The sequence below is a fragment of the Pan paniscus genome, chromosome 16 (genome assembly GCF_029289425.2).
Source record: "Pan paniscus chromosome 16, NHGRI_mPanPan1-v2.0_pri, whole genome shotgun sequence".
Taxonomy (NCBI): domain Eukaryota; kingdom Metazoa; phylum Chordata; class Mammalia; order Primates; family Hominidae; genus Pan; species Pan paniscus.
Genome location: NC_073265.2, coordinates 21484056 through 21504856, shown reverse-complemented (window position 1 = coordinate 21504856; position 20801 = coordinate 21484056). Strand labels below are relative to the sequence as shown.

Below are 20801 nucleotides of genomic sequence, written 5' to 3'. Positions count from 1 at the left end.
GTCTAGGAATGGGACTTTGAAAGAACTCCAACTCCATTCTGTCACCTTCAGTGGCTGCCAGACTGCTGATTTTCATGGTAATTGCAGGCTGTTGGTTTCAAAGCTATTGTGGAGCTGGAGAGGGGGAGATGAGAGTAGTGCAAGTTACAATATCACAGTGCTCACAGAGATTTAGTCTTTTTCTTGAATAAATGCTCTGCAAATTGCTATACATCTTCAGTTAATTTCCAGAGCTATAAGAAGTTGAATCTATTTTTGTCACATTCTCATTGGTTTTATGGAGGAGAGACTCTTTGGGGGACCAGGGAACCTCAAGCATTGTTGCTGACATCCTCCTACACTCTTCTTTTTTTTTTTTCTTAAGCTTGAAATGCTCTTCCGTGTCAAGTCCCACTCACACCTTTCAGGCCTTGTATTTTTCTAATGGGTGTGGCTTTTCTGAGAACACTGTCTCCTTGGTACTTGCTTCCATTCTCCCCCTCCAAGTCCAAGAAGGCCATAACAAAAAGAGAGGTGGCCAAGAGGCTTTGACTGAATGCTTCAGATCTTGGGTTCCTGATGATGCAACTATAATCTCAGGGTGGCCTTAATCGCTAGATGTGAACAATCTAGTTATATCTATTTTTAGAGTGCTGTGTTATGTTCTTAAAAGAACAAACCGATAAAAGTTGCTCACAGTTTTGCATAGTGTTTAAGGACCCAGTGCCACAGTAAGACCATATAAGTTCACTGCTTTCTAGCAGTGATAATGGTACCTACCTCACTGAGCTACCGTGAAGATTGAGTGAGAAACAATTCAAAGAAAATCCTTAGCACAGTGGCTGGTGTAACCATCCCATACATAGCTGCTGGGATTTTCATTATCATCAGAGCACCCATACCTAATAGAAATCTTGTATTATATATCTAAGTAGAAAGGGACCTCAGAAATTGACAAGTTCACAATTGCACACCAAGGGCAGTGACTTACTCTACTTCACATCCCTATTAAATGATATCTAGCCTGTGGTTTAATATTTCCAAGGACAGGAGTTCACTATCTTTTAAAGGTACCTCATGGTATTGCCAATCACTCTTATCACTAGGAAGCTTTTCCTTCTACTGAGCCCCAAATCTTTCTCCTGCTTTTCCCCTGGAACACCCTGAAATGAAGTTATTATCATTTCTGTGTGATGGTCCTTCCATCTCAGGGCCTCCCTTATAACACTCTATAGTTCTTCTTTCTAGTTGTGCTCTAGGGAAGAGGCTGGTACTTCCGATTGCAGACCAGCTCTCCCTTGCCACGACCTGAAGTGTCCTACGGAAATCAAGCAGGGTCTGAAAGGCCTAGGCAAAAGGAATAAATTCCACCGAAGATCACAGGCTATCCAATTCTCTTTTCTACCTCCCTTCCCATGATAAGTGCATCCCTGCTCCACCTCTGCCCTAGGAACACTACCAAACACAAACGCACGCTCACACACACAGAAAGAATAGGTTTAATTTATTAGTTGCTCTTTAGCAAAGGCTATATAAAACATTATTGGGGTGAAAATTAAATTCTAGTTACAGATTCATGAAACTTGAAGCCAAATTAGTTTTGAGACTATCAACTCCCCTTTCATCCTCCTACACAGCAAGGTACCTCAATCATAGTCTATATAATTCTTTGCTGTTTTTAAATGATTAAAGCAGACATAATACATAATGCAGTTGATATTAAATATCTTGAGGAATGACAATAGAACTACTTTCACTCTTAGGCATTAACTGATCACTTATAAATGTTCTGTTTATCCACTTTTCATTTTAGATTTTCTCCTTAAAACAACTTTATGTGTGAACTATTCATCATTATCTGCTATTTGTTTGTATACACGCATCGTAAGTCTTCCAAAATAACATTTAAAGTCTTTCTTAATATTGCTTTAGAAATGTTAACCTTTAAGGAACATTCAATTTAAAAAATGAAGATTCAGGCACTGACTCAGGAACACATGTTCAGCTGGGTCAAGATTTTGTTTCCCCCGACCAGATAAAAGACTCTAACAACATACGGTGTGTCAGCTTCTTCTTTGCCCAACTCAGAGAAAGTCATATAAAGGAGAAAAAGAAAACATGCTTGAAATCACAGTGACCAAAGGATTTGAAGTAATAATTACATTAAATAACCATAACTTTTCATTTAACTATTCACATTCCACACAGTGGAAATTATCCTCTCCTCCAGATTTTTCACTTACACTCTTAACTTTGAAGACCTACAGTAACAAAAAACAACTTACAGACTTCCAGGATGTGTGTTTTTTTCTTTTAATGCCAAGCACAAAGTGTACATCATAAAATTCATATTTGGTGTTTGGCATTATTTTAATAGGTACGATCAAGACCACAAATATCTTGCCATAAAAATATTCTACTATAATAATGAAAAAATATATCATTACATCATCAGTGACTCGAATAAAATATGGTACAGATATGGCATTTTCAATGAAAGTTGGAAGACACACCACATTTGTACTAGTCTTAATATAGGCACAGTAAGAAGAACAGATATTTCCCTCTTTGGCTAGTGATATGCTTTTAGGGTAGTTATGCTGCTGATTATCCCAGTGAAGTTAGTGTTGAGGAAATTCTCTTTACTTGAGCCAAATCGGCACTTATATGCAAGACTGTGGTACAAGCTCCTAAAAGAAGATTACTGCTGCCAACTTAAGTCATCTCCATTAACAAAATTGCATTCTTGTGGCAGAGTTAAAACAACAAGAGAAATTCAGTGTTTGCTGGTTCTGAATGTCATTTTTCCTCCCTGGTGTGGTTTTACATTTTCAGCTTCTTTCCCTTTTCTTCTCTCCCACCCTCAAAATTCTGCCTTAGCATTTGTGTGCTTAATTAAATCCACTCTGTGCTTTATTGTTGGAGAATGTGGACAATACAAAGATTTGGGGTAGGGTCATACAGTGTATACAAAACACACACACTATGTGTTTGGACAAATTCGCCTAGTGTGAGAATCATCAGTAGTGAGTTTAAAAGTTTGAAAATCAGACCCAACATTTTGGGTGTTTAAAATATCTCCCGCCTTGAAATGGCTCCTGTTTAGTTGTTAGATGGGAGAGCATTGGATCAAAACAAAAACAAAATAAAAACAGCTTCTCGAGTTGCAAGGGTTCTCTGAATGCCAGAGCCTTGATCGGCAACTGAATCTCAAGTCTGCAGTCTTTGTTTTCCATACTACATAGGACTTGGCTAGGAGGCTGAGAAGATACAAGGCAAAAAGAGTATTCAGGGAGTTTGTATATAAAACCTCAGGCTTGAAGAAAACAGGTTAACCAAATCCGAAGTACAATAAAGTTCACCCACCCTGCACTTTGGCCCTTAGATAAATCCTAAGTAGCCATTGCCAGTAGGCCAAGTTTAATCAGAGGACAGTGCCTACCAGTAAATACTGAATAGTTACAATAGTTATGTCCATCCAACCAGTAGCAGATGAACAGCTAATACATCATGATGCTATGCTCTCCTAACAGGGTCCCCTCAGATCCTCAGTGAGCACATAAAGAAAGGGAGGTCATATCCCTTACATTTCTACCAGGTATTAACACCTAACTACTCTCTAGCCAGAGGCAATTCCCTTTATTTCCTTACTCTCGTCGTCTTCTCTTTAGCCCAATCTCCTGACAATAGTTAAAACAAAAAGACCCCCAAAATATCTCTTGCTAAAACAGAGTAGTCCCTAAACTCTCTCATCTTAGACTACTGTCAGGTACACTCAGCAGAGGCAGAATCTTTATCAATCAAGTTAGTGGCTCTCAGAAGCATTATGGGAAATAGTGGAATGGAAATGAGCTGACTATAACCACGAAAAAGGAAAGGTATTAGGAATTTCAGCCTCTGAGGTTTTTGATTAATTCCCACCCCTACGCAGAGAGTTCTAAACTACCTCTCTTTTCCACCTGAGGGACAAAGCAGAGGAGTTGGTTTGGTTTAGCTAACTTGCTTGGGTCCGAACATAGGAGTGGTCAATATTTATGTTTTCAGTTTGGTGTTAGGTTTGAGCAGATTGCGACGGCCAAAGTTAATCACTTTCTGGCAATCTCATTTCTCCTCTGTTCACTTGGGTTCTGTTAAATACTAGGAAAAGACTTTCTCAAAAGCATCAGCCTCACTGTGTTCTGGTATTGGCCTTTCAAGCTTCTGCAATGTCCCTACTGACTCTTGCTGGACCTGATTTGGCCTCACCCTCCACCCTCCCTTTCTCACTCCACTATCCTGCTTGTCCTTGCCCACACCAGCCTCTCCAAGAGTCTGGAGGGTCTTCACAAAATGAAAAACATTTGCATCATGGTTAAGTGAATTAATTTAGGAACCTTGGCAAACAAGAGATTAGACTGACATAGTCACTGTCAACTTAAGAAGAGATGGACTGTGAGGAGGAGGAGGAAAGGAGGATGCAAGCACAGGTTAAAAGGACTTTTCCATGTCGAATGCAGCACTAAAACAGGTCTCTTGCCCTCAGAGGAGCCTCTTCCATGAACATTCATTCCAAAAGGAGATTCTGGTCCCCAGGAGGGCACAAAAACACAAAGGCAGAACCAGACCACGGCCCCGCCCCTTTAGATGTGAGCCAGGGTGAGGTGGGTTTCTGGTACATCCCCATTAAAGCAGATATGTTTACAAAATAGGGAGTGCTCTCTAGCAGAGACTGTGTTTCCTCTGGTGTCTAAAAACACCCACAGGCACCCATCCACACTCATGCACACGAACTACGCACAAGCAGGCTCCTGCCAGGAGGCAGCTGGGGGTTCTTCTGGCCTCTAGGTTTAAGCCAAGTAAGAATCTGGTTGTTTTAGGTCTGGGACTTCCTGGGGCTGCATTCCTAGGACATGCTGGGTGCATCTGGATTTGGCTTAATCCAAATCGATGGATATGCAACGACACTGCTTCACACGTGTGACTCTCTTCTTCTTGGTAGGTGGCTGTAGTTCAGGGCAGTTGAGTGTGACCATCATGGTAGTGAATTTCTTGGGCTTGCAGAAGGAGCAGGACTGAAAGGAACCTTCCTCCTTCCGGATGTGCCTGGGGATGTAGAAAGAGTTGCACTGGCCGTAACAGAAGCGGTTGATGATGGTGCGACTGTTGCAGCCTTCCTCGTGGATGGTCTGCTTAAGCGGCTGGGTTTTGCACCAGTCTCGCTTCAGGTATTTGCGCTCCGTCACATGCAGGGCCTCTTGGCTGGACTCGAGCACCTCCTCCCCGGGCATGGCAGTGCCCCGCCCTTGGCCCCGCCCCCGGTTCCTGGAGCCAGGCTGCTGGGGCGACTGAGTCTGCTCTGAGTCATTGTGCTGGGCCTTGTCTGGCGGGGGGATGGCACCTTGGGACCCTTTCTTTTTCCCTTCAGCAGCCGGCAGCAGGGTCCCCAAGAGGAGAAGCAGGGCTCCCACCGTGTAGGCTGTGCGGCTCATACTAAAGAAAGGAAGCACAGAGAGGGGAAGACACAAAACATGGCAAAGTTAATTTAAAAATTAATAATAATAGCACCTAGCATTTAAACGCAGTGTTAAACACTTACGTGAAATATTCCACTTACTTCTCACAGTACCTGTATGAATTAGGTACTATTATCTCCATGACCCAGCCATCAATCCATGGAGTAACTCACCCAGAGTCCCACAGTGACTAAGTCAAGGTTTAAACTCAGCCAGGGCCTAGCTCTTCTCTGCACCTATTCTCACAAGAACTTCCTGGCCTCTGGCACCAACCACATGTCACTTTGTACTACGTTCACTTAACTATATTCATTCTTGTATTTGATAATATTTAGTAAGCGCCTACTATGTTAATGCCATTATGACCTTCGCACCTTTTGAGGGGAACTTATTTTCTATCTTGTTTTACAGCAAGATGAATTAACTTCTCTGCCCAGAGGACTTCATTCCTCCGGAAACCTCCCAGTCTTTTCTCCCCAACTAGCCTGAGGCTTCCTGAGCTGTGAATGCTTATGAGACTTTGCATTTTTATCATATGTGGAAGGAGAGATTCATGGAGACCAGAAGGCATTTGACAGAGGGAAAACAACAAAACAGGAAAGGTCGCGCTCCTGGTGCAGTAACTTGCTATCTGATCTTAAAGATGTCACTTTGTCTCTCAGTAAATGACTCCATTTAAGCAAAGATACCAATACTTCGTCTCCCCAGGTACGCTGTTCAGATCCAACTCGATGTCAATGTGACAGCAATTGGAGAACTAACCAAATGTGTGGCAGTACTGCAGATGGAATGAAAGACAGTAGCGTGTAGGTGACGTGACTCATGAGGCTTTGCCTCTCACTTATTCTCATCTTGAAACTGGGCACAGATACTCAATGTATCATTCTTTGTACCACGATATACATTTTTCTACCTTTTAAATAGTGAAATATGTCATTCACATGTGTCTGTGTATATACAATTTAAAAGGTAGAAAAATGGGCATGATAGAACAAGTATGTGCAAATATTTACATTAATAAATGGCATGGGCATGCTGAATAAATTAGTGGCAATGAATTAGTGGATAGGTCAGAAGCTAGATATGGGTCTGAAAGGGCAGTGATATGTGAACAACGGCAAAAAATAACAAGGAGGTGAGGTGAGGGAAAACCGACAAAAAATAGGAAACCATAGACAGAGAGAGAAAAGAATGAATGAAGTGAAGAACGCAATTCAGAGAAAGGGGAACTCTTCTACAAGTTGAGTGTTCAGGGGAGGTAGTAAAGGCAGACAGAAAAGGCGGAAGAAGAGGGAAAGGTGGAGAAGGAGCAGCATATTTTTAAAAAGGAGAGTGCAAGAGAGAAGCCTCAGACTAAAAAGATTTTCCTCCTGGGACAGTGCTTCTTAGACTTGAAAGTGCAGACAATTGGCCGGGCGCAGTGGCTCACGCCTGTAATCCCAGCACTTTGGGAGGCCCAGATGGGCGGATCACGAGGTCAGGAGATCGAGACCATCCTGGCTAACACGGTGAAAACCCATCTCTACTAAAAATACAAAAAAATTAGCCGGGCGTGGTGGCGGGCGCCTGTAGTGCCAGCTACTCGGGAGTCTAAGGCAGGAGAATGGCGTGAACCCGGGAGTCAGAGCTTGCAGTGAGCCGAGATCGCGCCACTGCACTCCAGCCTGGGTGACTGAGCGAGACTCTGTCTCAAAAAAAAGAAGAAAGAAAGAAAGAAAAAAAAAAAAAGAAAGTGCAGACAATATCTGGGGATATTGTTAAGATGCAGATTATGATTCAGCAGGTCTGCCTTTTTATTAAGCTTTGAGTAGCAAGGCCTATAAGCACTTGCTGCCATGGGGCACGGAGAGAATTATTAAAGTGTGGAGGGATTTTCTTTTCAATGGATGCAGTTTCAAATTCACAGTCTCCCTCCTGCGGCCATCACAACAATCGGACCTGAATCCTGAAGTTTCTCCTGTCCCACTCCTGTGGTTTTCTGAACCTAAGAACACAGCTGTGTAAAAACCATTTTCCTTCTCTCTTTGGAATACCAGTATTACACATAATAACCACTAAGTGAAACTTAACAGTAACCTTATTATTTCTCCCACCAAAACTGGACAGGTTGGTATTATTAGAGCAATTACCTTGCACAAAGGCAGTGTAGGATCTAGATTTTCTAATGAACAGCACATGGTAAGTAAACACCATTCAACTCTAGGATAATGTCAAATTAAAATAATTAAATATTGAATTTAAGATATCTCTAAATGGCACCATCTTTCCAACATTAACCTAGTACTTTTAGACCATTATAAGTTCGGAGCTGATAATGTGACATTCAGCTTCTGCTCCAACTATAGGTTTCCCACCTTTGGTCAGTTTATGTTACAACATCCCTGCTCTTTATGCAGAGCTTTTGTTTTACCCCAACCACAAAAAAATTACTTTACTTTGTCTTTTAAAAAAAAACACTTATACTATACCATGCTGTTTTTGTTACTGTAGCCTTGTAGTATAGTTTGAAGTCAGGTAGCATGATGCTTCCAGCTTTTTTCTTTTTGCTTAGGATTGTCTTGGCTATACCGGCTCTTTTTTCAGTTCCATATGAAATTTAAAGTAGTTTTTTCTAATTCTGTGAAGGAAGTCAGTGGTAGCTTGATGGGGATGGCATTGAATCTATAAATTATTTTGGGCAGTATGGCCATTTTCATAATATTGATTCTTCCTATCCATGAGCATGGAATGTTCTTGCATTTGTTTGTGTCCTCTCTTATTACCTTGAGCAGTGGTCTGTAGTTCTCCTTGAAGAGGTCTTTCACATCCCTTGTAAGTTGGATTCCTAGGTATTTTATTCTTTGTAGCACTTGTGAATGGGAGTTCACTCATGATTTGGCTGTTTGTCTATTATTGGTGTATAGGAATGCTTGTGATTTTTGCACATTGATTTTGTATCCTGAGACTTTGCTGAAGTTGCTTATCAGCTTAAGGAGATTTTGGGCTGAGATGATGGGGTTTTCTAAATATACAATCATGTCATCTGCAAACAGAGACAATTTGACTTCCTCTCTTCCTATTTGAATACCCTTTATTTGTCTTGCCTGCTTGCCCTGGCCAGAACTTCCAATAGTATGTTGAATAGGAGTGGTGAGAGAAGTCATCCTTGTGGCGGTTTTCAAAGGGAATGCTTCCAGCTTTTGCCCATTCAGTATGATACTGGCTGTGGGTTTGTCATAAATAACTCCTATTATTTTGAGATATGTTTCATCAATACCTAGTTTATTGAGAGTTCTTAGCATTGAAGGGGTGTTGAATTTTATCGAAGGCCTTTTCTGCATCTATTGAGATAATCAGTGGTTTTTGTCGTTGGTTCTGTGTATGTGATTGATTACGTTTATTGATTTGCATATGTTGAACCAGCCTTGCATCCCAGGGATGAAGCCAACTTGATCATGGCAGGTAAGCTTTTTGATGTGCTGCTGGATTCTATTTGCCAGTATTTTATTGAGGATTTTCACATCAATGTTCATCAGGGATATTGGCCTGAATTTCCTTTTTTATGTTGTGTCTGTGCCAGGTTTTGGTATCAGGATGATGCTGGCCTCATAAAATAAGTTAGGGAGGAGTCCTTCTTTTTCTATTGTTTGGAATAGTTTCAGAAGGAATGGTACTAGCTCCTCTTTGTACCTCTGGTAGACTTCGGCTGTGAATCTGTCTGGTCCTGGGCTTTTTTTGGTTGGTAGGCTACTAATTACTGCCTCAATTTCAGAACTTGCTATTGGTCTATTCAGGGATTCGACTTCTTCCTGGTTTAGTCTTGGGAGGGTGTATGCGTTCAGGAATGTATCCATTTCTTCTCAATTTTCTAGTTTATTTGCGTAGAGGTGTTTATAGGATTCTCTGATGGTAGTTTGTATTTCTGTGGGATCGGTGATGATATCCCCTTTATCATTTTTTATTGTGTCTATTTGATTCTTCTCTCTTTTCTTCTTTATTAGTTTGGCTAGCAGTCTATTTCGTTAATCTTTTCAAAAAAAAAAAACAGCTCCTGGATTCATTGATTTTTTGAAGGGTTTTGTGTGTCTCTATCTCCTTCAGTTCTGCTCTGATCTTAGTTATTTCTTGTCTTCTGCTAGCTTTTGAATTTGTTTGCTCTTGTTTCTCTAGTTCTTTTAATTGTGATGTTAGGGTTTCGATTTTAGATCTGTCCCGCTTTCTCCTGTGGGCATTTAGTGCTATAAATTTCCCTCTAAACACTGCTTTAGCTGTGTCCCAGAGATTCTGGTATATTGTGTCTTTGTTCTCATTTCTTTCAAAGAACCTATTTATTTCTGCCTTAATTTTGTTATTTACCCAGTGGTCATTCAGGAGCAGGTTGTTCAGTTTCCATGTACTTGTGTGGTTTTCAGTAAGTTTCTTAATCCTGAGTTCTAATTTGATTGCATTGGGGTCTGACAGACTGTTAGGATTTCTGTTTTTTGCATTTGCTGAGGAGTGTTTTACTTCTAATTATGTGGTCATTTTAGAATAAGTGCGATGCGATGCTGAGAAGAATGTATATTCTGTTGATTTGGGGTGGAGAGTTCTATAGATGTCTATGAAAAAACTACTTTAAATTTCATATAGAACCAAAAAAGAGCCCGTATAGCCAAGACAATCCTAAGCAAAAAGAACAAAGCTGGAGGCATCACGCTACCTGACTTCAAACTGTACTACAAGGCTACAGTAACCAAAACAGCATGGTACTGGTATCAAAGCAGATATATAGACCAATGGAACAGAACAGAGGCCTCAGAAATAACACCACCCATCTACAACCGTCTGATCTTTGACAAACCTGACAAAAACAAGCAATGGGGAAAGGATTCCCTATTTAATAAATAGTATTGGGAAAACTGGCTAGCCATATGCAGAAAACTGAAACTGGACCCTTTCCTTACACCTTATACAAAAATTAATTCAAGATGGATTAAAGACTTAAATGTAAGACCTAAAACCATAAAAATCCTAGAAGAAAACCAGGGCAATACAATTAAGGACATAGGCATGGGCAAAGACTTCATGACTAAAACACCAAAAGCAATGGCAACAAAAGCCAAAACTGACAAATTGGATCTAATTAAACTAAAGAGCTTCTGCATGGCAAAAGAAATTACCATCAGAGTGAACAGGCAACCTACAGAATGGGAGAAAATTTTTGCAGTCTATCCATCTGACAAAGGGCTAATATCCAGAATCTACCAGGAACTCAAACAAATTTACAAGAAAAAAGCAAACAACCCCATCAAAAAGTGGGCAAAGGATATGAACAGACATTTCTCAAAAGAAGACATTTATGGGGCCAGCAAACATATGAGAAAAAGCTCATCATCGGTGGTCATTAGAGAAATGCAAATCAAAACCACAATGAGATACCATTTCACGCCAGTTAGAATGGCCGTCATTAAAGAGTCAGGAAACAACAGATGTTGGAGAGGATGTGGAGAAATAGGAACGCTTTTACACTGTTGGTGGGAGTGTAAATTAGTTCAACCGTTGTGGAAGACAGTGTGGCAATTCCTCAAGGATCTAGAACCAGAAATACCATTTGACCCAGGAATCCTATTACTGGGTATAGACCTAAAGGATTATAAATCATTCTAATATAAAAACATATACACACATGTTTATCGCAGTACTAGTCACAATAGCAAAGACTTGGAGCCAACCCAAGTGCTCATCAATGATAGACTGAATTAAGAAAATGTGGCACATATACACCATGGAATACTATGCAGCCATAAAAAGGATGAGTTCATGTCCTTTGCAGGGACGTGGATGAAGCCAAAAACCATCATTCTCAGCAAACTAACACAGGAACAGAAAACCAAACACCGCATGCTCTCACTCATAAGTGGGAGTTGAACAATGAGAACACATGGACACAGGGCGGGGAACATCAAACACTGGGGCCTGTCGAGGGGTGGGGGGCTAGGGAAGGGGTAGCATTAGGAGAAATACCTAATGTAGATGATGGGTTGATGGGTGAAGCAAACCACCATGGCACGTGTATACCTATGTAACAAACCTGCACATTCTGCACATGTATCCCAGAACTTAAAGTATTATAAAAAGAAAAAGAAAAAAAAAGCACTTATGAGAAACGCCCAGTTATAATACAGGACTGAATTTTTCCAGAGACTAGGATAAGACAGTGTGGCAATTTCTCAAGGAGCCTTCTCCTGGTCTCAAAATATAGTGTGAATTTGACAAGGTTTCACGAATTTCTGGTATTCAATTTGGACGAAGATCTAAAATAAAACACAATTCAGTTGCTCCCCATTTCAGAGGAGGAGTACACGGGATGGCCCCAGGCCTATGCCCCAGTCTTCCTCCATACCTCCTGAAAATGGCCTCCAGACAAATTCACCCCTCCTAGACCAGGGCCCTCTGAGTTTGTCATCACAGAGGCCAATCTGAGACTAACTGGGAATGTATGTTGACTGCATAGGACAAGTTTACCTCATAAGGCCGATTCCATAAACATCTATCCGAAAAATGCAATTTTATTTCTCTGAACCAACTTAAGGCTTTCTTTATACTCAACTTTTCCTTCTTGGCATTTTCACATCTGTTATTGAGTAAATATCTAGTCTGACAGTTGATGAGGGCTTATTCATCACCTTACCCTCAGTGCCTGGCACAAGGCAGGTGCTTATAAAAATTTGGTAAATGCATGATTATTATGAACCTCATTGATTTACAGAGGTACCATTCTTCGCATTTTAAAATGCCTTCACCAGTGCCCACGAGCAGAAGAGCCAATTGCTATCCTTTGGATGTCTGACTCTCAGTGTGGCAAATTCCTTCCATCCTAGAGAGCTTCCTAAGACTTGTCTTTCTTTTTCTTGGAAAACTCCAAATGTCCCTGACTTTTTACCTGTTCTCATATGGAATGCTATGGGTTTCATTTTCTAATCGAAGCCATTGAAATTAATACTATCGCAGAAGCCAACAGCAGAGCTATAAATTCAAAATTAGTCAACTGTGGTTTTCAGTTTTAATTTGGACAGACTTTCTGTTTCTATGGGAGTGTGCCTACCTTCTAAGCCAAAGGGTCTAGAGTGACAGACAGGCTTTTTTTTTTCTTTAAAGAAAAGTACATTTTCCTCAAAATAAGATTTATTAGCTATGGAAAGTGAAATGTTTTTTCATTTTTTAAAAGCCTATTCTTCAAAAATCTTTAGTACTTATTGTAAGATGTCTGAGTTGCCAACCTGTGTTTATTCAGAGAGAAGTAAACACCAACTTCAAGAATGTCAATCGAGACCTCAGCTTCTCAGAGAACAGCAGTGCTCTGAGGCACAGTAACTGCTCTACATGAGTGACAGTAAGCAGGGTAAGAACTATAATTCATAGTGGAACCAGGGCTCTGCCACATCCTTGTCAATCACTCAAGCTCTCCCCACCCCCAGACTGCTCTTGATTCTTCAGTGAAGGAAATAGTAATGATGTGCACTTGAAATCCCAGTTGTAGTATCACCAAATAATGTGCACTTTGTAAATATCAGAGATGTAGAGGAAATGCAGAAGATGTACATTTCTTGAGGACAATTCTTTTCCACAGCAACATGTAGAAGGGTGTCCCATAGTAAAAATTCAATCCATAGCTCATCCAGACTTAGGTTCCTATGACATCACTCATGCGCCGACATTAGCTGCAAACACTTTATGGTAATTTCCACCACTTATGAAATGGCCTACTCATATCATTAAATTAAATTAAGCTGCATCTCATAGACTCAGGGTGCATCAAGATACCTGACATCTCCGTTGATTCTTTTTTGCAGACAGTATATCTTCTTTTCAAACTCTGCCTCAACTTCCCATCAATGCAGTTCAGCTTCTTCAAGAAATGTGATGTTATTCTCATCATGAGTTTTCTTTGCAACTGTCCACCACCAAGTCTCACCCCATCTCCACCTTTTTTTCTCTTTGCCTGTATCCTCTCTTTCATTCCACTTGTCCCAGAGGACACATACTCTCAAAGCAGGTCCTCTCTACAGCATGCTTTCCTTCCAGTTTCCCTTAGGGATCAAGAGTAAACATCTACAAGCAAGGTAAGCCATATTAACCACCTCTATCCTGTGCAGGTCATGGCAATGTATTCCAATTTTCACAAAGCCTCTAGGAACACAATATTCTAATTCTGAGGACTGAGAAATAAAAATGGTATATGTATGACCTGTTCCCAGTGTTCATGATGTCTCTGGGAAAGTTTAAGCCAGCTCTTTCCATCCCTCTTCTTGCTGTATTTCTCATTTTAGCTAAGCAACCTGCTCATAATCAGTGAAAGGGAGTTTTGAGTAGGAATTACAGTGAAAGCCAAATGTCTGTGCATGGACTTCTGGTCAGTTCCTCCTGATGAATCAAGCTTTAGAAAGACATTCAATAGGCAGGACATCAAATTATTCTCTCAGCATAAGAAATAGTGGAAGTGACTACAAATGCTCTAAGTGCAGGCCAGGTTTTAGAAGGATCTATTCCTTTTTCTCAGGTCTAAATCTTTGGGAAAACTATAGCTTTTTTTAACTTGATCTTTAACTTTTAAAAAGATAATTGTGTTGACTTTCTTTTTCAGACAAGTTGCACCAAGGAGATAAGAAGAATCCCTTGTTGGCACACAGGTAGAGGATAAAGTCTCATCCCCTTTGTGTTGTAAGAACCCTAAACAGCCTCTCAAGTCTGAAGACCAGGTCGGCTGAATCAGGCTGGGGCCCAACATTGCATAGGACAGGGAGGAGACCACCTGGTTGTGAAATATCTCAGGAGCTCTATGTTTGTCAAAGATTTTCTTAGGAAAGTTAATGACTATGTACAATTCTTGAGGTCAACAAGAAACGAGTTAGAAAGTAATAAATTATTAAATGTTCACTGAGCAGCACTGCTGAGAGACGGCCAAGTTACAGGTTCTGTTCTGTAGTGAAAGATGTGTTAGTCACTGCGTAGTGTGGGATTCAGGATTTTTTTTTTTAAGAGATGTCACCCAGGCTGGAGTGCACTGGCACGATATCAACTCACTGCAACCTCCACCTCCTGGGCTCAAGTGATTCTCCTGCCTCAGCCTCCCAAGTGGCTGAGATTATAGGCGCCTGCCACCACACCCAGCTAAGTTTTGTATTTTTAGTAGAGACGGGATTTCAGTGTGTCGGCCAGGCTGGTCTCAAACTCCTGACCTCGTGATCCGCCTGCCTCAGTCTCCGAAAGTGCTTAGGATTATAAGCGTGAGCCACCTCACCCGGCCAGGATTCAGGATTTAATTTCAGAACTACCCTGTGATATATCCTGGTTCTGTATAACATTACTACTTTTCCTAACACCATTACTAATAATAAGAGTTACCTTTTATTTTGAAGCCCTTACTGTGCCAGGCATTATGCTGAATTCTGACCCAATTTTATCATTTATTTTTCATAACAAAATATGAGGTAGATAATATCATCTTCCTTTTACCAATCAGGGAATCTACACTCAGAAAAGTTGGAAATTTGTCCAAGGTCACACAGCTCATAAGTGGGAAAGCCAGCGTTTTTTTGTTTGTTTGTTTTTTGTTTTGTTTTTTTGACGGAGTTTTCACTCGTGTTGCCCAGGCTGGAATGCAATGGCGCTATCTGGGCTCACCACAACCTCCGCCTCCCGGGTTCAAGCAATTCTCCTGCCTCAGCTTCCCAAGTAGCTGGGATTGCAGGCATGCACCACCATGCCTGGCTAATTTTGTATTTTTAGTAGAGACGGGATTTTTCCATGTTGGTCAGGCTGGTGTCCAACTCCCGACCTCAGGTGATCCGTCCTCCTTGGCCTCCCAAAGTGCTGGGATTACCGGTGTGAGCCACTGTGCCCAGCCCAGCCAGCAGTTTAAACCCAATTCTATCTGGCCCCAAACACAGGTCCTTAACCACTGTCCTATTGACACCCAGTGCTGTCCTTAACAGTGGGTCAATGGATATGTTTTCTAATGCAATACAATTTGAAGAGTGCTATAAATAAAATAATTATCTATTTTGTATCTTCATGTTCACATGTGAATAAAAAGATTTCTCTTGTCCCAGGAATTCCTGTTGTACTTTGAATTTCTAAGAGCATATGTTAAAACTAAAGAAAATTCCTTGCAGATCGAAGACACGGGCTGGTAGCACTTGCCTGATGGTTGCCTTTTGGTTAGAGGCTGCAGTCACCTCCCCTAACCACTGTCCCCCACCTGCCTTTCCTTTACATAAAAGGTTTATATTTCCTGGCTGTCCTTTACTCTCTGTTGTGGAACATGTTCCACAGCTTTGCTGTCAACAAGCAGTTCTTGGGGGAGGTGTCTGCGGCATGAAATTTCTTTGCATTTTATCACTCTTAATACTTGACCATTCAGACTGAAGGCATCTTCGGCTTAGTTTCAAAGACAGGGTAGGCAGCCCTCATTCAGAGATGTGGGACATAAAAGGTTTTTATTCTTCCCTGTGTAACTACTCACATAAAGACCGCATTAGCCAACCTGGATTTCCTACAGAGCGTGGGTTACCAAAACATTTCACTAAAAATGATCTTTTAAGAAAATAGGAAACCTGTGAAATTACAAAGTTTACAAAAGACTCTAATTCCTACAATGACCTGGAGGTTAAACACACACACACACACACACACACACACACACACGCACGCACATACTGCCACTACCCTGCTAAAAATCCCTGAAATAGTTAATATTAACAATTTGACAGTGCCATTTATCCAGAGATAGTAATCAAATCACCTACTGTTGTAGACTTGGCTTGGGGGGCAGTGAGAATATATAGTTTTCTTAAGATCTTTCCCTCCTTGCTTTGAAAATTACATCCCCTCCTCAAGACTCTCATGCTCCCCCTCCTTCCAAAAAAAAGAGAAAAGGGGAGGGGGAAGCCCTAGGGATGAAAGAGGACTCCTCACCCTAGAACGGGGTTATCTTAACCTCTTCTACGCTATTTATTTAACTTGTGTGTACAGCCAGAAGGAAGCCACTACTCTGGGGTCCCTGGGACAGCTTAAAACCCTAGTGACCCACTTAACACAATAGATTGTTTTAATCAGTTCGTGTCCTGGCACCATCTCGAAGGGGAACATAAACAGACGCGCACACCGCTCAGATTTGCTCTTTCCAGCAGGAGATCCAATTACCTATCGGTGGTCACCTCTCTGCCCTCGGACCGTTTAAGAGGGGATTTTAACCCCTAACGCTGAGGCTGTATTTCTGTCTATAAGAGCCGAGATTCGGAGTCGGTCGAGGAGGGGAAGGCAGTAGACGGATTCGACCCGGGAGCGCATTAGGGACAGCTCCGGGCGCGCAGGAATTTCTTCACAGCAGAGGCTGGTCACCTGCCGTCCGTCCCTCCCCGCCTGGCCCGGTGACCGTCGCCAGAGCCTGGCGCAGGCAAATAAATGCCAAGCTGGGGCACCCCCAAGGAGGAGCTGCGATCTGAAGGCAATGCCAAGCGAGAGCGGTGGCGCGTGTGTTCTTCCGGAGTCTGTAGTCTACAAATAACTCCGGCCAGCAAGGAGGTGACAGCCCCAATGTACCTCCCACTCCCCTGCTATGGCGTTGCTCCGCAAGCCGTGGAGGGGCCAGCGGAGCCAGCCGGGCAGCTAGAGAGAACGAAAGACGCCCAGCTCGTTGCAGCCGCCAACCCGCCTCAGCCGCCAGTCCCTAGTCCTCAGGAGCTAGTGAGGCGCTGCGAGGCGAGGCTGGGGCCTCTAGAACACAGTTTAAGGGGTGCGCGCGGAAGTGGGAACCAGCCGGTGGCCGCTGCCCGGCGCCAGAACGTCTACCATTCAGCCCGGGCGTGCGCGGGGCCGGGAAGAGGCTGGAGTAGAGAAGCGAGCGCCCGCGAGTGCGTGGCCGGTCCGCGAGCGCGTGTGGTGTGTGCCTTGTGAGCACTGCGGGTTCGCTGGACCCCACGGCCAGGGCCGCGCCCCGCACCGCAGCTGTCGGGTTACCCACCGTTCGGTTTTCCGCTGTGGCTGAACACAGCGGCTCTGCCCTTGCCAGTCTCCATCTCACCTCGGGGATCGGCAAATGCACGCATCATGGATTCTCCGGATGCTCCAACCCGCGGACTCCAATGGGCGTCCCAAGACGCCCCCACACCCAGCGCGGCGCCTCAAGCACATGGGACCCTCTCAAGGCAACTCGCCGCGCAGTCAGCGGCCGACTAGCAGGTCCGGATGCTCCTGCGCTCTGGCGGCCTGGACTTCGCGCCCTCGCTAAGCGGGCGCGTCTGCCAGGCGCTGCTGCCACCAGCACCAGGAGCGTGCTCGGGGGCCTCCGGGAGGTGGAAACGGGATGTGGGGGTCATCCTGCCCGCTGCTGACAACTTTTTTTCCTACGTTTCCCTGCAGACCCAGAGCAGCGAGGTCACGGTGTCCGCGGCCTCAGCAGGAAGGACCCCGCGATGGTTCTTCACGATTCACCCCCGCGAACAGCGCACCCGAGCCGGCGCGCACGGAGGGCTGCCGCGCGTGGAACTGAGCGGGTCCTGCGGTTGGTTTGCGGCCCTCTTCCCCCCACCCACTCACATCCCTGCCGGGTGCGTCCGCGCTCACCTGTCAGTGCGGCGGGTCCTCGGGGCCTGCGCTTTCGACGCGTGGCGCTGAGTGCGGCCGCGGCCAGAGCCGCCGGGGCTCGGCGCGGGGTCAGCGGGACCGAGAGTGACGCGGCGGCCGTGCACTGGGTCGCCCGGTCCGCGGAAGGCGCACCGAGTGCCAGGCATCGCGCCGTCTCCCGTTTAAATGCCGGCGGCAGAGCGCGGCGCCCGGGGCCGCGCCTCTCCATTGGCCAGGCGCCGCCGCCGCCGCCAGACCCTCTATCCGCCCCCTTTCCCGGTACTGCCCCCGCCCCCCGCACCCCTCCTGCTTCCCCGCGGGGTCCCCTCTCCGCCCGCCTCGCCTCTTTGTCTGCTCCCCCCGCCCGGGCCGGCTGGGAGAGGTCACCCCAGGGAACCGCGCCTGGAATGCACAGCAAATCACATTTTCCGCTCCCGTTGGAGAGGGAAGAGCGGGAGGAAATCCCCCCGGCTGGCGGCCCCTCATTCCTTCTCTGCCCCAGGTCTGGGCTTTCCCTGTCGGCCGCCCGGCATCGCCTGCGTTGGTCCCGCGCTCAGTAGCGGAGACTGCACTGGGAAGAGCAAGATCTCCGTGGGATCGTGCCAGATTCGGCCATTCTTCCCCTCTGGAGGGCACGAGACTGCGGGATGCTCTGGTCGAGCGGCCGTCGTGGCTCCCCGGCGGCCCCGCCCGAGGCCCCCAACTTCGAGGGCGCTGACCCCGGCGCCCCCGTTAACCTGGCGGGCTCGCCGGCCGCCAGCAGGAGCCTGTCGCCAACATGACACCCTCCTCTCCTCGCCCGCCACGGCTTCTTTCAGCCCAGATGCCGGCGGCCTCGGCTGTGAGTGTACAGAGGGGAGTCACGGGAGGAGAATAAAACTAAAAGACCGTCAAAAATCAAGGCTTCTGTTCCTAAATTATCTTAAGAGACAGAGAGAAAACAGCCACTGGGCGAGAGGGGTTTTCTGTAGCATATCAAAGACGAATAAGTCAGGAAAATAAAACGTTAGATGAGGAAGTAACTTCCCAGAAATTTAGGACAAAAACCTACCGACGTGTAAAACCAATGTCACATTCCGGATACCAAGTACATAAATAGTTTTCGAAAGATGAGCGAACACTTTCATTTGTTCTCTTAGCTTGAAAAATTGGTTCCTCAAAGAGGCCGTAAGTTTTGTGTGTTGAAGCTAAAGTCCGTGCAAAAATTAACACGTCTGCAAGATCTGCAGACCAGCTCCATCGGCCACGTCAAATGAAGACTTTGAAAAAGATTTGCTACAGGAGGAAATATGAAGGTGTCTGTATTGTCTAAAGCAAAATAAACAAAACAATGAAATCCATCAAAAGATACTTATGAAACACCCGTAATTTAAGTACTTGACTAGGAAAACAAAACCAGACCAGAAAACAGCCTTTTTTTTTTTTTTTTCTCTTTAGTCCGGCGTTAGGGGGAAGAAGCAAGAAACATCTACTAGATGCTGTTAGGAACGTGAAATAGATATTTTTAAATAAATGAAGCAAGAAGGAAGTCTGCATTAGTATCCTTAAAATCTTAGTCCTCTGAATGTTTTGTTTGTGCAGATGGCAGTTTCTACACGTGAACTCGAGGCTGCACTTTACAATTCTCAATCAGTTGTTGTTAAGTCATGCAGTGAGCCACAGTTTGTAGTTGCCTACAGAATGGGAGCATTGAACCACCTTGAAGACCTGTCTTGCTCACGTGGGCTCCTGGAGAGATAGGTAATCAGAAATACACAAAATACTTAGGCGATGACCAGTTCAGTCGAAGCCCACCACCAAGCTGTATTGGAGCCAGCTGTTCTCCCAACGTGCAAACTGTTGTACTTCTCCCCACAAAAGGGAGCATAATTTACAAATTCATTAAGTCCTCCTCATCTAAAATAAAAGCTTTAGTCACCTCTTTTTTTCCCAAGACTTATATACTGCCCCAAATCAAAATACAAAGAGGCTGAAATTACCTCCCAAAATGGAAGTGATTTTTTTTTTTGGAGCCCTGACACTGTGGTTTTCTCTATCTCCATGTATCAAATCATGATGACTCTTCCTCATGCAGTTTCTCAGGCCATATTTTTTACAACGGAGCCCCCACCTCCTCCCCACAACACACGCCCCCTCTCTGTATCCCAAAGAGATAGAGAGGGCTATGCATCACTGCATCATTTTTCTTCATTCTCATTTCTCTCTCCCTTCTCCCTGGCATTATAGTATTTCCTGCCACTAGAATGTAAGGTTCATAAGGGCAGGGATTTTGTCTAGGTCACTTTGATTACATGAAGCACATAGAATATAGATTGTCTAACACAGCACTCAGATTCAATAAATAGTTGTGGATTGAGAATGTTGAGCACATTCCCACTAAGATTGTCAGCTGAACCAAATGCTGAGGGTATAACCATCGTGGATAGGATAAACACAGGCCCTCACCTCAAAGAATTTATAGTCTAGTATGTTTGTAAATATTTATATAGAAACACAAGTTTTTTGCCCAATATTTGTGTTTCCACAGCTCCTAACAAGTTCTTGCAAACCATTATCCAATCAGGATGAAGGCATAAGGGTAAAAACTCCCTAGACCTCTCTAAACATGGTTACATAACTAAAACCTGCTTTTAGTAAGGGGAGAAGAAGTAGAATGACTCGATGTAGTCATGCCTAAACCATGATCACTAAATGATTAATTTTATTTAATGAAAGTACTTTCAAACTACTTTGAGGTTGTGAGAA

At 43.9% G+C, this 20801-nt stretch overlaps 2 protein-coding genes across 2 annotated transcripts; one reads left to right on the top strand and one right to left on the bottom strand.

Moving 5' to 3' along the window:
• Positions 1–1466: 1466 nt before the first annotated feature.
• On the bottom strand, positions 1467–18353 carry GREM1 (gremlin 1, DAN family BMP antagonist). Its single transcript, XM_003804956.5, has 2 exons — positions 18057–18353; positions 1467–5448 (listed from the first exon to the last, which is right to left on the bottom strand). The coding sequence occupies exons 1-2, from the start codon at positions 18221–18223 to the stop codon at positions 4893–4895; spliced, it is 723 nt and encodes a 240-aa protein (XP_003805004.3). The 5' UTR covers positions 18224–18353; the 3' UTR covers positions 1467–4892.
• LOC117975985 (uncharacterized) lies at positions 5455–19384 on the top strand. The gene is made up of 2 exons (XM_055098589.2): positions 5455–17994; positions 18559–19384. The coding sequence occupies exons 1-2, from the start codon at positions 17679–17681 to the stop codon at positions 19056–19058; spliced, it is 816 nt and encodes a 271-aa protein (XP_054954564.2). The 5' UTR covers positions 5455–17678; the 3' UTR covers positions 19059–19384.
• Positions 19385–20801: the final 1417 nt, after the last annotated feature.